We start from the raw sequence: 14,707 nt of genomic DNA on the forward strand, positions 1-14,707 counted from the left end.
ACGTGCGGAGGATTCCTCACCTTCCGGCCGGCTCGACGCCGGAGTGGTTTACGCCACTCTTTGGCGCTGATATGGCCCCCCCACTGATTGCGGGAGAATCCTGCCCCAGGTTTCTACTTTCTGTTCACTGTGCAGAATATTTGGAGAGAGAACCTTTCAGGATCAAACTTAAATAAGTCTGTTCAGGGGCGAAATTCTCCCCCAACGGCGCGATGTCCGCCGACTGGCGCCAAAAACGGCGCCAATCAGACGGGCATCGCGCCGGCCCAAAGGTGCGGAATGCACAACATTGAGGGGCTAGGCCGACGCCGGAGGGATTTCCGCCCCGCCAGCTGGCGCGGAAATGCGGCGCATGCGCGGGAGCGTCAGCGGCCGCTGACAGCTTCCCGGCGCATGCGCGGGAGCGTCAGCGGCGGCTGACAGTTTCCCACGCATGCGCAGTGGGGAAAGCCACTTCCGCCTCCGCCATGGTGGAGGCCGTGGCGGAGTCGGAAGGGAAAGAGTGCCCCCACGGCACAGGCCGCCCGCGGATCGGTGGGCCCCGATCGCGGGCCAGGCCACCGTGGGGGCACCCCCCGGGGTCAGATCGCCCCGCGCCCCCCCCCAGGACCCCGGAGCCCGCCCACGCCGCCTGGTCCTGCCGGTAAATACCAGCTTTGATTTACGCCGGCGGGACAGGCAATTTCTGGGCGGGACTTCGGCCCATCCGGGCCGGAGAATTGAGTGGGGGGTCCCACCAACCGGCGCGGCCCGATTCCCGCCCCTGCCCAATCTCCGGTACCGGAGACCTCGGCGTGGGCGGGGGCGGGATTCACGGCGGCCAACGGCCATTCTCCGACCCGGCGGGTGTTCGGAGAATGACGCCCCAGATTAGAGTTCTCGGAACAACTGACTTTTCAGACAGACTTTTCTCCTCCCTTTAACAACATCATCCGTACCCAAAGCATCAGACATTCTTCTGTCTTTTCTCATAAGATGTCTCTTGACATGTTTAGCCAGGACCAAACACAGTACCCTTCATAAATTATCTCAAACCAAGGGGTCCTTCAAACATAAACAATATTTCATTAACTAGCTATCTGTAAACAAGTAAATGGTTCTCAATATCTATCAGAAGAACACTTCATCTGCAAATCAATGATTATCTCACTTTTACGCGACCTTAATCACAGCTTGGCAATCATAATGTTTTTATGCATCTTAACACAGGCTTTGATTTCATTATTGCAAATAAATATGACATATGACAACTACATTCATCACACGAGTCAAGGGTTATGGGGAGCAAACGAGAAAGAGGAATTATGGTCAGATCAGAAATTGTACTATTAAATGGTGGAGCAGGCTTGAGGGGCTGAATGACCATCTTGTGTTCCGATTATGTTCTGATATTCTTTCATAGCCGCAGGGTTTGCTGGAAGGGAAGGGCAAAGTGCTCTTTTCTCACTTTGATACAACTTCCTCATTTTGAGTCACAGTGACACATCACGCCTTTCTGGTGAAATGCGCAGAGGGAGCAACAGAGGAAGAGATCATTCAACCCAAGCAGATTGTGTCGGCACGAGCTCTCCAGTCAAGCAGCCGGACAGATCCTGGGTAAGTAATAAACAAATGGAATTTACATCCATGACCAACATTGTCCGTTGTTGATGTTGAGAATTTATCAAGACAGGTCCCAATGATTGGTGATATTGAAAGATCTCTACTTCGTATTGAGATCTGGGTGTGAGGCTCAAGGCTGTTGTATAGAACATTCTTTAGATGAAGAGAGGAGGGACATGCAGAGTCATGAGTTTATGATTGCTCTGAGGTGGTGAAAGAGGCTTCAAAAATGTAAACCTTCATTGTTCTTCTTTCTTAAAACCTTGTAACTCTTTACAGAGTGCACCACTCTCACAGCACTGACCCTTGAAAAGTGCAGCACTCCCTCAGTACTGACCATCCGACAGTGCAGAATTTCCTCAGTGCTGACCATCCAACAGTGCAGAATTCCCTCAGTACTGACCATCCGATCTTCTGAAATAGGAAGATATCTAAAAGTTCTGAACTAAAGTTAGAAAAGCTGGTTTAATTGCTCAAATCCTTTCTTTCACAATAACGAACAAAAGAAACATACGGACGTGGCTGACATGGACAGAGGCTCTCAAACCAAAAGTGGTTTCTGCACTTTCAGAAGCGATTTAGCCAATTGTGTCTATGACTGCTCTTTCCAAAAACAATCCCAAAGCATTTCTCTCATTCCTTCTCTTCTCCCACATTCCCGTAGCTCACACCCATTCAAAACTTCATCAGTGGGCAACGGTCCCTCCCTCAAACAATCTGTCATAAAATATTCCAGTTCCCAATAACGCTTTCCCATGAAGAGATATCTCCTCAGGCTCTCCATAATATTTAACTCCACTGTTTAAAGGTATCAGTGTTGGACCCTGTTGAATTATCCTTTACCTTCACATGAGAGGGCAACTGTGCCTTGTTTCTTCTGAGAGGATGAGTCATCGAATCGCTTATCTCGCTCCAATATGGGGAGGTGGTGGTGTAGTGGTATTGTCACTGGACTAGTAAACCTGAGTAAACCAGAGACCCAGAGTAATGGTCTGGGGACACAGGTTCAAACCCCGCCACTGCAGATGGTGAAATTTGAATTCAATAAAAATCTGGAATTAAAAGTATAATGATTATCATGAAACCATTGTTGATTGTCATTAAAACCCTTCTGGTTCACTAATGCCCTTTAGGGAAGGAAATCTGCTGTCCTTATCTGGTCTGGCCTCCATGTGACTCCGATGTGGGGTTGACTCATAACTGCCCCTCAAGGACTATAAGGGATGGGCAATAAATGCAGGCACAGCCTACGGCACCCACGTCCTATGAACGAATAAGAAAAAACATGGTGGCTCGAGACAATACACCGGAAATTTCCATTAACAACAAAGGGGGCTTATTAACAGCAGGTAAAGGCAACTACAGACAGACACAGAGCAATGGTGGTAAGATATTGATTCTCTGGCTCGGGCGCCTACCTACCTGGGACTCTGCTCTCAGGCTATTGCACCGTCTCTCTATTGGTCGGAGTTCATGTGTTCCCATGTGATTGGGCACGAGGCGGTCATAAAGGAGCTGCGCTACCACACAAACCATCAGTCCTGATTCACTTGCAGTGCAGCACTCCCTCAGTACTGACCTTCTGACAGTCCAGTTCCCCCTCAGTACTGACCTTCTGACAGTGCAGTTCTCCTCAGTACTGACCCTCTGACAGTGCAGCACTCCCTCAGTACTGACCTTCTGACAGTGCAGCACACCCTCAGTACTGACCTTCTGACAGTGCAGCACACCCTCAGTACTGACCTTCTGACAGTGCAGTTCTCCTCAGTACTGACCCTCCAACAGTGCAGCTTTCCCTCAGTACTGACCTTCCGACAGTGCAGCGTTTCCACAGCACCGACCCTATGACAGTTCAGCATGGTCTCAGTACTGACCCTCTATCAGGGCAATTCTCCTTCAATGCTGACCATCCGTCAGTGCAGCACTCCATAGAATCCAAGCACCGACCCTCTGAATGAGCACCCTACCTAGGCCCATTACCCCACTCTATCCCTGTAAGCCCACCTAACCTGCACATCCTTCCACACTAAGGGGCAACTTAGCAGGGCCAACCCACCTAACCTGCCCATCTTTGGACTGAGGGACAAAAGCTGAGCACCAAGAGGAAACAAATACAGTAACAAGAAGAAAATCTTCACACAGTCACCCATGGCTGAATTGAACCCAGGTCCCTGGCGCTGTGAAGCAGAAATGCTAAGCACTGTGCCACCATGCTGCCCTCAGTATTGACCCGCCGAAAGTGCAACACTCCTTCAGTACTGACCCCCTGACAGTGCAGCAGCCCCTCAGTACTACGCCTCCAACAGTGCACCACTCCCTCAGTACTCACCCTCCAACAGTGCAGCACTCCTCAGCACTGACCCTCCAACAGTGCAGCACTCCCTCAGCACTGCACCTCCGACAGTGCAGCACTCCCTCAGTCCTCACTCTCCGACAGTGCAGTGCTCCATCAAAGCTGAACCTCCAAAAGTGCAGCACTCATTTTGTACTTACCCTCCAACAGTGCAGCTCGTCTTCAGTACTGACCCTCTGACAGTTCAACACCCCCTCAATACTGACCATCCAATAGTGCAGCACTCCCTCAGTACTGACCCGCAGAAAGTGTAGCGCTCCCAGAGTACTGATCCTCTGACATTGTGACTTGGTATTGGTCCACCAACAGCGAGACATCGCTTCATGCCTGACTCTCTGGCAATACAGCACTTCTCAGTAATGACCCTCAAACATTGCAGCATTCCTCCCTGAGTACTGACCTTCTAACTGTGTGGCTCCCCTTCAGTGCGGATCCTTCAATACTGCAGTTCTCTCTCTGTACAGATTCTAGAGAGTGCTGATCAGGACCATGGGACTCAAGGTTCTGGATTGGAAACTTGAGTGCCAGATGTCCTGCCTCTGAGTTGAGGTTTGGGGTTCTTATTGGAAAAGGTTGCTCAGCTTTGAGTAGCTATATCATCACAGAGTCAGGTTCAAATGGTCAACATTTTGCTTAAAGCTCAAACCTTTGTCGAGTTTTGAACTTCCTCATTTTGAGTCACATCAACCCTTTCTAATTAAATACACAGTGGGAGCAACACAGGAAGAGGTCATTCAGACCAAGAAGAACGTGGCGGCAGTTACTCCCCAGGCGAGCAGTCGGACAAGCCCTGGGTAAGTAACCAATGATTGGAATTCACTTCCATGACCAACATTGTGGATGTTGTGACTTTACAGACATATTCTAATGTTTGATGCCTTTGAAAGATTCCTGCTTGTCATTGAGATCTGGGTTTGAGGCTCACGTCTGTTGTACAGTGTTATGGGCCAGGATTTAGAGAACACCAAAGTGTATCAAGGAGTTCACCTGACCCACAACTTTTAATAGATTGTGGTATGGGGAGCACACACCCACTCTACAGGTGTATATTTTAAAACAAAACAATGTGTGTTCTATGAACTCAAGTTAACCTTTTTAAAACATACAGTGAACATCTTAGCAACCATCAATTCAAATACAACCCCCAAAGAATACAACACTAAGTAACCCTTAATAACTTCCCAAACAACATCCAGAAGACAAAAGAAACACCTTTTAACAGAAGCACGTTAGGTTTACATTCACTACTGAGAACATTTTTAATTCTGAATTCACCAAATGATGAAGAGATAGCCTTTTCATGGCAGAGAGATCAACAGTCCACCTGCTCTGTCTGGCTTCAGCTCCAACACTGAAAACAAAACTAAAACACACCCTGCAGCAAACAGCCTAAAACGAAAGTAAAAAGCTGACAGACAGCCCAGCTCCACCCACTCTCTGACATCACTGCAGAATTAAAGACCCATTTCTTAAAAGTACTCTCACTACAGATATTTATATACATATCCATTTATAAACACCCATTTCTTAAAGGTACTCTCACATGACATACAGAACATCTTTTTAGTTCAAGAGATGAGGGAAGTGTAAAGACACGAGCTTTCGGACATCCTGCGATGGTGAAAGGCACTATAGAAATGGAAGTCCCTCATTGTTTGTCCTTCTTAAAGCCTTGTAGCTCTCTGCAGAGCACCTATCATCCCACACAGAATACAATTAGTCTGTGAAGACAATGTCTAAAAGTAGTTCTGATCTCGCAAGTGCTGTCGGCAAGAGGTGAGGTTTCATTAACTTCTTTCTCTTTCAGAGTTTGAGAGTGACAAGCTGATGAAATATCTGGGAGTGGACAATGATCGGGAAATCTTACTTTCTCCTGTCACTTCTCCAAGGTAATATCATCTTCAGCTTGGACAAATTTATGGTTAATAGTCTTGGTAAAAGATCATTCTTATTGAACTGATTGGGAACCAATTCAGCAGTGACCCATTGGACAAACTCATACCAAGTCAAACCCACCCACCACCTTCACAGAGATACACTGACTCCCTGTCTGACAGCGGAATTGGGGAAGAGCAGATAATTAGGAGGCTTCCAGGGCTGGACTCAGCTGCAGAGTTAGGGTATGGAGAGGGCAATGGGAGCTTTGCAGATGCGAATCTTAAACTCGAGGTGCTGCTATACTGCAAACCAATGTATTTCAGCAAGTTAACAAGGAGGTGATGGTTTGAGCACAATCACAAAAGGCTGAATGGCCTCCTTCTTTACTGTATCATTCTACGATGTTTAGTAAAATAAATTTAGATTACCCAATTATTTTTTTCCAATTAAGCGGCAATTTAGCGGAGCCAATCCACCTTTTCTGCACATATTTGGTTTGTGGGGGTGAGACCCATGCAGACATGGACAGTGACCAGAGCCAGAATCGAAACTGGGGCCTCAGCTCCTTGAGGCAGCAGTGCTGACCACTGCGCCACCGTGCTGCCCTATCATTCTACAAATTAAGATAATTTAAGACTACAAAGACCCAGGAGGCCAGAGAAGGTAAGTTAAAGGAAGTTTATTCAAGTCAATGAAACCAGCCACAATGACGGATTACACACAATGGGCACGATTCAACTCATTGGGAATAAAGTCCTGTCATGAGCACGTTTAGCTGCATATTTCCCAGCACTCACAGTAACTGGTGTTGTAAAAGGGGCCTCAGCAGGGCCAAGGACACACACAGCCCCGTTTTGTACACTGGGGAGCTCCTCTCGCCGGTACTCCCTAATGCAGCGATAGATCGGGGCGCCATTTTAATAAGGTGTCCCAATCTCCGAGGCCCCGAAGCGAACCCTGACCCCACCAGCCCAAACGTACTATAGGAGGATCCCCGCTGCCCACCCCCCCCGCCACATCCACTCAGGGCACCCTCCCCCCCCCCCCCCCCCCCCCACCCCGGCACAATCACACACTTGCAGAATAAAATGCCAGGTTGGCACCCTGGCAGCGCCCATGCCAGCTGGCAGTGTCACTGAGGCCGGTGGTAATGCCAGGCTGGTACCCAGATAGCTCGGTGAAGGTTCCAGGCTGGCACTGCCAGAGTGTCCAGGTGGCGTCTGGTCTCCGATTTTAGAGATCAGTATTAAACAAAGCATGCCCAAGGTCGCCACAGTGAAGAGGGTAAATCCCAAAGCTTCAGGTACCTCGGAAATCTGCACATTAAAACGAGACCCATTGTGGCGGGATTTACATCGCAACGTGTCGTGAGATCGCAACGTGTTGGATCTCGTGACGTGTTGCGAGCTAGATAGATCACTGCAGCGGGGTCTCCCGGCTTTTATCGGCCATGCTGTGCCATGACAAGCTACTTTTCATTTGCCGCATGGCCATTGAATTATGCCCGATATGTTCTAGTCGGGTCTACCAGAACGCAGGTCACAGTGTGGGCCCGCTTTTATAGAGTGGGGACCGAACTCCAGCTGAGCGGGCCTCCGCCCACTAACAGTGAAGTTCGCATTCCACGAGTCACACTGGGAGATCGATTAATGTATTCCCGTGGGCCTCATAAGGGTCATCACAAAGATCCTTATCAGGAACTCTTCAGATTGCTGATGGTGTCATGGATGTTTAAGAAGGACATGAAATGAGAGGTTCCTGGTGTTTTGTTCACCTTTCATTACCATTATAGAAGTGATGGCACAGTGGTTAGGATTGTACTCGCTGGAATTCAGAAAAATGAGGGGGGGAATCTCAAAGAAACCTATACGATTCTACCACGACTAGACAGGGTAGATGCAGGATCGATGTGGGTGTGTCCAGAACCAGGGGTCACAGTCTGAGGATACGGGGTAGGCTATTTTAGGACTAATGTGAGGAGAAATTTCTTCAGGTAGAGAATGGTGAGCCTGTGCAACACATTATCACAGTGTGGTAGTGCTAGGTATTGCGGTACCTGACAGGCCGACGCCATTGGTTAAGACCCTGGAGCCTACCATTGGCTGTATGACGTAGCTCAGCCCCGAAGGCGGGGTATAAGAGATAATGCTGTCCCAGCAGCCTTCACTTTCTGTACCGAAGCTGCTGGGGTAAAGTTCTAGTGCATTAAAGCCTCAGTTACTTATTATCTTCGTCTCAAGAGTAATTGATTGCGCATCACACAGGAAGTAGTTGAGGTGAAAACATTGTGGGCTGGATTTTCCCTCGGCCGGATTGTCCGTTTCACCTGCAGCACACTCACGCCCACAAATTTCCCGACGGCATTAGAACATAGAACATAGAACGATACAGCGCAGTACAGGCCCTTCGGCCCACGATATTGCACCGAAACAAAAGCCATCTAACCTACACTATGCCATTATCATCCATATGTTTATCCAATAAACTTTTAAATGCCCTCAATGTTGGCGAGTTCACTACTGTAGCAGGTAGGGCATTCCACGGCCTCACTACTCTTTGCGTAAAGAACCTACCTCTGACCTCCGTCCTATATCTATTACCCCTCAGTTTAAAGTTATGTCCCCTCGTGCCAGCCATATCCATCCGCGGGAGAAGGCTCTCACTGTCCACCCTATCCAACCCCCTGATCATTTTGTATGCCTCTATTAAGTCTCCTCTTAACCTTCTTCTCTCCAACGAAAACAACCTCAAGTCCATCAGCCTTTCCTCATAAGATTTTCCCTCCATACCAGGCAACATCCTGGTAAATCTCCTCTGCACCCGCTCCAAAGCCTTCACGTCCTTCCTATAATGCGGTGACCAGAACTGTACGCAATACTCCAAATGCGGCCGTACCAGAGTTCTGTACAGCTGCAACATGACCTCCCGACTCCGGAACTCAATCCCTCTACCAATAAAGGCCAACACTCCATAGGCCTTCTTCACAACCCTATCAACCTGGGTGGCAACTTTCAGGGATCTATGTACATGGACACCTAGATCCCTCTGCTCATCCACACTTTCAAGAACTTTACCATTAGCCAAATATTCCGCATTCCTGTTATTCCTTCCAAAGTGAATCACCTCACACTTCTCTACATTAAACTCCATTTGCCACCTCTCAGCCCAGCTCTGCAGCTTATCTATATCCCTCTGTAACCTGCTACATTCTTCCACACTATCGACAACACCACCGACTTTAGTATCGTCTGCAAATTTACTCACCCACCCTTCTGCGCCTTCCTCTAGGTCATTGATAAAAATGACAAACAGCAACGGCCCCAGAACAGATCCTTGTGGTACTCCACTTGTGACTGTACTCCATTCTGAACATTTCCCATCAACCACCACCCTCTGTCTTCTTTCAGCTAGCCAATTTCTGATCCACATCTCTAAATCACCCTCAATCCCCAGCCTCCGTATTTTTTGCAATAGCCTACCGTGGGGAACCTTATCAAACGCTTTGCTGAAATCCATATACACCACATCAACTGCTCTACCCTCGTCTACCTGTTCAGTCACCTTCTCAAAGAACTCAATAAGGTTTGTGAGGCATGACCTACCCTTCACAAAGCCATGCTGACTATCCCTGATCATATTATTCCTATCTAGATGATTATAAATCTTGTCTCTTATAATCCCCTCCAAGACTTTACCCACTACAGACGTGAGGCTCACCCGTCTATAGTTGCCGGGGTTGTCTCTGCTCCCCTTTTTGAACAAAGGGACCACATTTGCTGTCCTCCAGTCCTCTGGCACTATTCCTGTAGCCAATGATGACATAAAAATCAAAGCCAAAGGTCCAGCAATCTCTTCCGTGGCCTCCCAGAGAATCCTAGGATAAATCCCATCAGGTCCCGGGGACTTATCTATTTTCAGCCTGTCCAGAATTGCCAACACCTCTTCCCTACGTACCTCAATGCCATCTATTCTATTAGCCTGGGGCTCAGCATTCTCCTCCACAACATTATCTTTTTCCTGAGTGAATACTGACAAATAATATTCATTTAGTATCTCGCCTATCTCTTCAGACTCCACACACAATTTCCCATCCCTGTCCTTGACTGGTCCTACTCTTTCCCTAGTCATTCGCTTATTCCTGACATACCTATAGAAAGCTTTTGGGTTTTCCTTGATCCTTCCTGCCAAATACTTCTCATGTCCCCTCCTTGCTCGTCTTAGCTCTCTCTTTAGATCCTTCCTCGCTACCTTGTAACTGTCCATCGCCCCAACCGAAACTTCACACCTCATCTTCACATAGGCCTCCTTCTTCCTCTTAACAAGAGATTCCACTTCCTTGGTAAACCACGGTTCCCTTGCTCAACGCCTTCCTCCCTGCCTGACCGGTACATACTTATCAAGAACACGCAGTAGCTGATCCTTGAACAAGCCCCACTTATCCAGTGTGCCCAACACTTGCAGCCTACTTCTCCACCTTATCCCCCCCAAGTCACGTCTAATGGCATCATAATTGCCCTTCCCCCAGCTATAACTCTTGCCCTGCGGTGTATACTTATCCCTTTCCATCATTAACGTAAACGTCACCGAATTGTGGTCACTGTCCCCAAAGTGCTCTCCTACCTCCAAATCCAACACCTGGCCTGGTTCATTACCCAAAACCAAATCCAACGTGGCCTCGCCTCTTGTTGGCCTGTCAACATATTGTTTCAGGAAACCCTCCTGCACACACTGTACAAAAAACGACCCATCTATAGTACTCGAAATATATCTTTTCCAGTCAATATTTGGAAAGTTAAAGTCTCCCATAATAACTACCCTGTTACTTTCGCTCATATCCAGAATCATCTTCGCCATCCTTTCCTCTACATCCCTAGAACTATTAGGAGGCCTATAAAAAACTCCCAACAGGGTGACCTCTCCTTTCCTGTTTCTAACTTCAGCCCATACTACCTCGGAAGAAGAGTCCCCATCTAGCATCCTCTCCGCCACCGTAATACTGCTCTTGACTAGCAGCGCCACACCTCCCCCTCTTTTGCCTCCTTCTCTGAGCTTACTAAAACACCTAAACCCCGGAACCTGCAACATCCATTCCTGTCCCTGCTCTATCCATGTCTCCGAAATGGCCACAACATCGAAGTCCCAGGTACCAACCCATGCTGCCAGTTCCCCTACCTTGTTTCGTATACTCCTGGCATTGAAGTAGACACACTTCAAACCACCTACCTGAACACTGGCCCCCTCCTGCGACGTCAAATCTGTGCTCCTGACCTCTATACTCTCATTCTCCCTTACCCTAAAACTACAATCCAGGTTCCCATGCCCCTGCTGCATTAGTTTAAACCCCCCCAAAGAGCACTAACAAATCTCCCCCCCAGGATATTTGTGCCCCTCAGGTTCAGATGTAGACCATCCTGTCTGTAGAGGTCCCACCTTCCCCAGAAAGAGCCCCAGTTATCCAGAAATCTGAATCCCTCCCGCCTGCACCATCCCTGTAGCCACGTGTTTAAATGCTCTCTCTCCCTATTCCTCATCTCACTATCACGTGGCACGGGCAACAACCCAGAGATAACAACTCTGTTTGTTCTAGTTCTGAGCTTCCATCCTAGCTCCCTGAAAGCCTGCCTGACATTCTTGTCCCCTTTCCTACCTATGTCATTAGTGCCAATGTGGACCACGACTTGGGGCTGCTCCCCCTCCCCCTAAGGACCCGGAAAACACGATCCGAGACATCACGTACCCTTGCACCTGGGAGGCAACATACCAAACGTGAGTCTCTCACGCTCCCACAAAATCTCCTATCTGTGCCCCTGACTATAGAGTCCCCAATTACTAATGCTCTGCTCCTCTCCCCCCTTCCCTTCTGAGCAACAGAGGCCCGTACCCCATGGCTTACCCCTGGTAAGTCGTCCCCCCCACAAGTATCCAAAGCGGTATACTTGTTTCTCAGGGGAACGACCGCAGGGGATCCCTGCACTGACTGCTTTTTCCCAGTCCCTCTTACAGTTACCCACCTATCTCCAATCTTTGGTGTAACTAATTCCCTGAAGCTGCTATCTATAACCCCTTCTGCCTCCCGAATGATCCGAGTTCTTCCAACTCCAGCTCCAGTTCCCTAACTCGGTCTTGGAGGAGCTGGAGATGGCAGCACTTCCTGCAGGTAAAATCAGCAGGGACACTAACTGCATCCCTCACCTCAAACATCCTGCAGGAGGAACATTGCACTCCCTTCCCTGCCATTCCTCTTACTTTCTACCAAGATCTGGCTAACAACTAAATTAAATTTTTATAAAAAATAATAATAATATAATAAAATATGGTACTTACCTCAGACCAATGGGTTTTATTATTAGGTTAGAGGAGGAGGGCGGGTGGGAGACACTACACGTGTAGTGTCTCGGGTTTCCTCTCCACCAGAATTTATTGGTGAGGGTCTTTTCAGACGTCCGCGGGTCGACTTCCTGTTCCCGCCTAAAAAACTAATTTTAAAAAAAAGAAAAATTCTCAGCTCCTGCTGAAATTGACTAACCAGCCAGCTCCACTCCTGCCGAAATCGACTGGCCTGCCCCTGCAAAGACAAGTGCTTTTAAAGGTTGACTTACCTCCCAGCAGCCACTTCCGCAATGCTCCCGCTGAAACTGACTCACCAGCTGATTCTCCCGCCGAAATCGACTGGCCTGCCCCTGCAAAGACAAGTGCTTTTAAAGGACAGACTTACCTCCCAGCAACCACTTCCGCATGCTCCCGCTGAAACTGACTCACCAGCTGTTCTCACGCCGAAATCGACTGGCCTGCCCCTGCAAAGACAAGTGCTTTTAAAGGTCGACTTACCTCCCAGCAACCTCCTTCCGCAATGCTCCCGCTGAAACTGACTCACCAGCTGTTCTCACGCCGAAATCGACTGGCCTGCCCCTGCAAAGACAAGTGCTTTTAAAGGTTGACTTACCTCCCAGCAGCCACTTCCGCAATGCTCCCGCTGAAACTGACTCACCAGCTGATTCTCCCGCCGAAATCGACTGGCCTGCCCCTGCAAAGACAAGTGCTTTTAAAGGACAGACTTACCTCCCAGCAACCACTTCCGCAATGCTCCCGCTGAAACTGACTCACCAGCTGTTCTCACGCCGAAATCGACTGGCCTGCCCCTGCAAAGAAAAGTGCTTTTAAAAGTCGACTTACCTCCCAGGAGCCACTTCCGCAATGCTCCCGCTGAAACTGACTCACCAGCTGTTCTCACGCCGAAATCGACTAACCAACCAGCCAGGTGTGCCCACAATGGGAAACCCCATTGGCCGGCTGCCGGGACAGAGAATCCCGCTGCCGGCAGGGACGTGCCGCACCAGAAAACAGGTGCGATGTGACGGAGAATCCTGCCCTGTATCTTTTCAAGATGCAGTTAGATAGAGCACCTAAGGCAAAGGGAATCAAAAGATACGGGGGGGGGGAGCAGTATTAGGCTATTAAGGTGGTGATCAGCCATAATGAATGGCAGCAGGCTCGAAGGGCTGAATGGCCTCCACCTTTTAGAATTCACAGGGGTTGTGTGTTAGCTCTTTCCCTGTGTCAATCTTGGCCGATGACCAGAGCTTGTCAGCTTTCTGAGGGCAGACAATTCAAATCTTGGCTAACACTTCGGAAGGTGTGACTGTATCTACATTCTCCATGACATCGATAGTTTGAAATGTGAAACTTTTCAGCAATTGCATCATAATTGTTAAGCACAACTGTTGAACAAACTCTGATATTTTTTGTTTCTTTGAAGTGCATTGCAAGATCATTATGGTTTACAATACTCAATTAATTTCAGGACATTTGTGTAAAGTGAAATATTAATCAACACTCGTCACCTCATTGTGTACATCACTGTCATGTTTTAGATTGCCAATCGCTTCATGTCCATGTTTCTGTTTTCAAAGATTTCCTGTGCAGTCAGCAGGCTGCGATTCCAACACTCTCTGACACTGCGACTCTGTTGTGGTCTGAGAAAAATATCAAGAGTGGTCTCGTACCATGTAGCATGATCTAAGGCTGTTCATCATGTTGTACCTGTACTGGATCTTACTGCCAGGATGTTTGACAACCGATTAACATTATCTTGTGTTTTTATAATGATACATGGGCATCAGTCACTCATCAGGGATTGTGTAAATATGTTGTGGGTTCACTTGTTTAGACTAGACACATGAGAACACAAAAACAGAGATAGAAGGACCACAAGACAGGAGAAGAATTACACCATTCGGCCCATCGAGTCTGTTCCGCCATTCAATCATGGCTGATATTTTTCTCATCCCCATTCTCCTGCCTTCTCCCCATAACCCCTGATCCCCTTATTAATCAAGAAATCCCCTTTTTAATCAAGACCACCAGATTTGTGCTTGAGGTGCTGTTACCTACAGGACTTCAGACCAAGAGCTGGAAGGTAGAATTAGACAGAATAGTCCCTTCTCAGAACATAATGCCCATCCTGCATTATGGTTGTGATATACAATCTTCGGGGCTGGCTGCTGCAAAGTTACTGCAGCCATTGGGTTTTTTGTTTCAATTGTAATCTTTAGCACTGGGACAAACCTCCTTTCAGATGGGCTGGTCCAAAAACACCCCCTTTACGTTCTGTGGCAGAATCTGTAATGTCATTTGAGAGACTTGGAAGCAGGCAATCAGTGCATATAGGATTTTCAACCTTCTCCTATCAGGGCGTGTGGTTGGTGAAGCTAGTCAGAAACCATCAGGGAAGAAGGCGGTGTTGTGTTTAGCTCCTTGTACTTTGTGAAGTAACAAACACTTCAATATGTCCAAACCAGGATCCTTTTATTATGTCTCGTGTGGCAAGATGGCAATCTGATATAGAGCATATTGTCATGGAGTCTTGCTAGTCCT

At 48.1% G+C, this 14,707-nt stretch overlaps 1 protein-coding gene across 1 annotated transcript in view; it reads left to right on the forward strand.

The window, feature by feature from the left end:
* The first annotated feature begins 1,502 nt into the window (after positions 1 to 1,502).
* Positions 1,503 to 14,707, forward strand: part of LOC140386530 (sialic acid-binding Ig-like lectin 12) — an 84,126-nt gene continuing 70,921 nt past the window's right edge. Inside the window, exons 1-3 of the mRNA XM_072468938.1 lie at positions 1,503 to 1,596; positions 4,665 to 4,749; positions 5,763 to 5,844. Of these exons, the coding sequence (XP_072325039.1) occupies positions 5,805 to 5,844 (40 nt within the window). The 5' untranslated portion in view covers positions 1,503 to 1,596; positions 4,665 to 4,749; positions 5,763 to 5,804. The remainder of the gene's footprint in view (positions 1,597 to 4,664; positions 4,750 to 5,762; positions 5,845 to 14,707) is intronic.

Source organism: Scyliorhinus torazame, chromosome 12 (genome assembly GCF_047496885.1).
Source record: "Scyliorhinus torazame isolate Kashiwa2021f chromosome 12, sScyTor2.1, whole genome shotgun sequence".
NCBI lineage: Eukaryota > Metazoa > Chordata > Chondrichthyes > Carcharhiniformes > Scyliorhinidae > Scyliorhinus > Scyliorhinus torazame.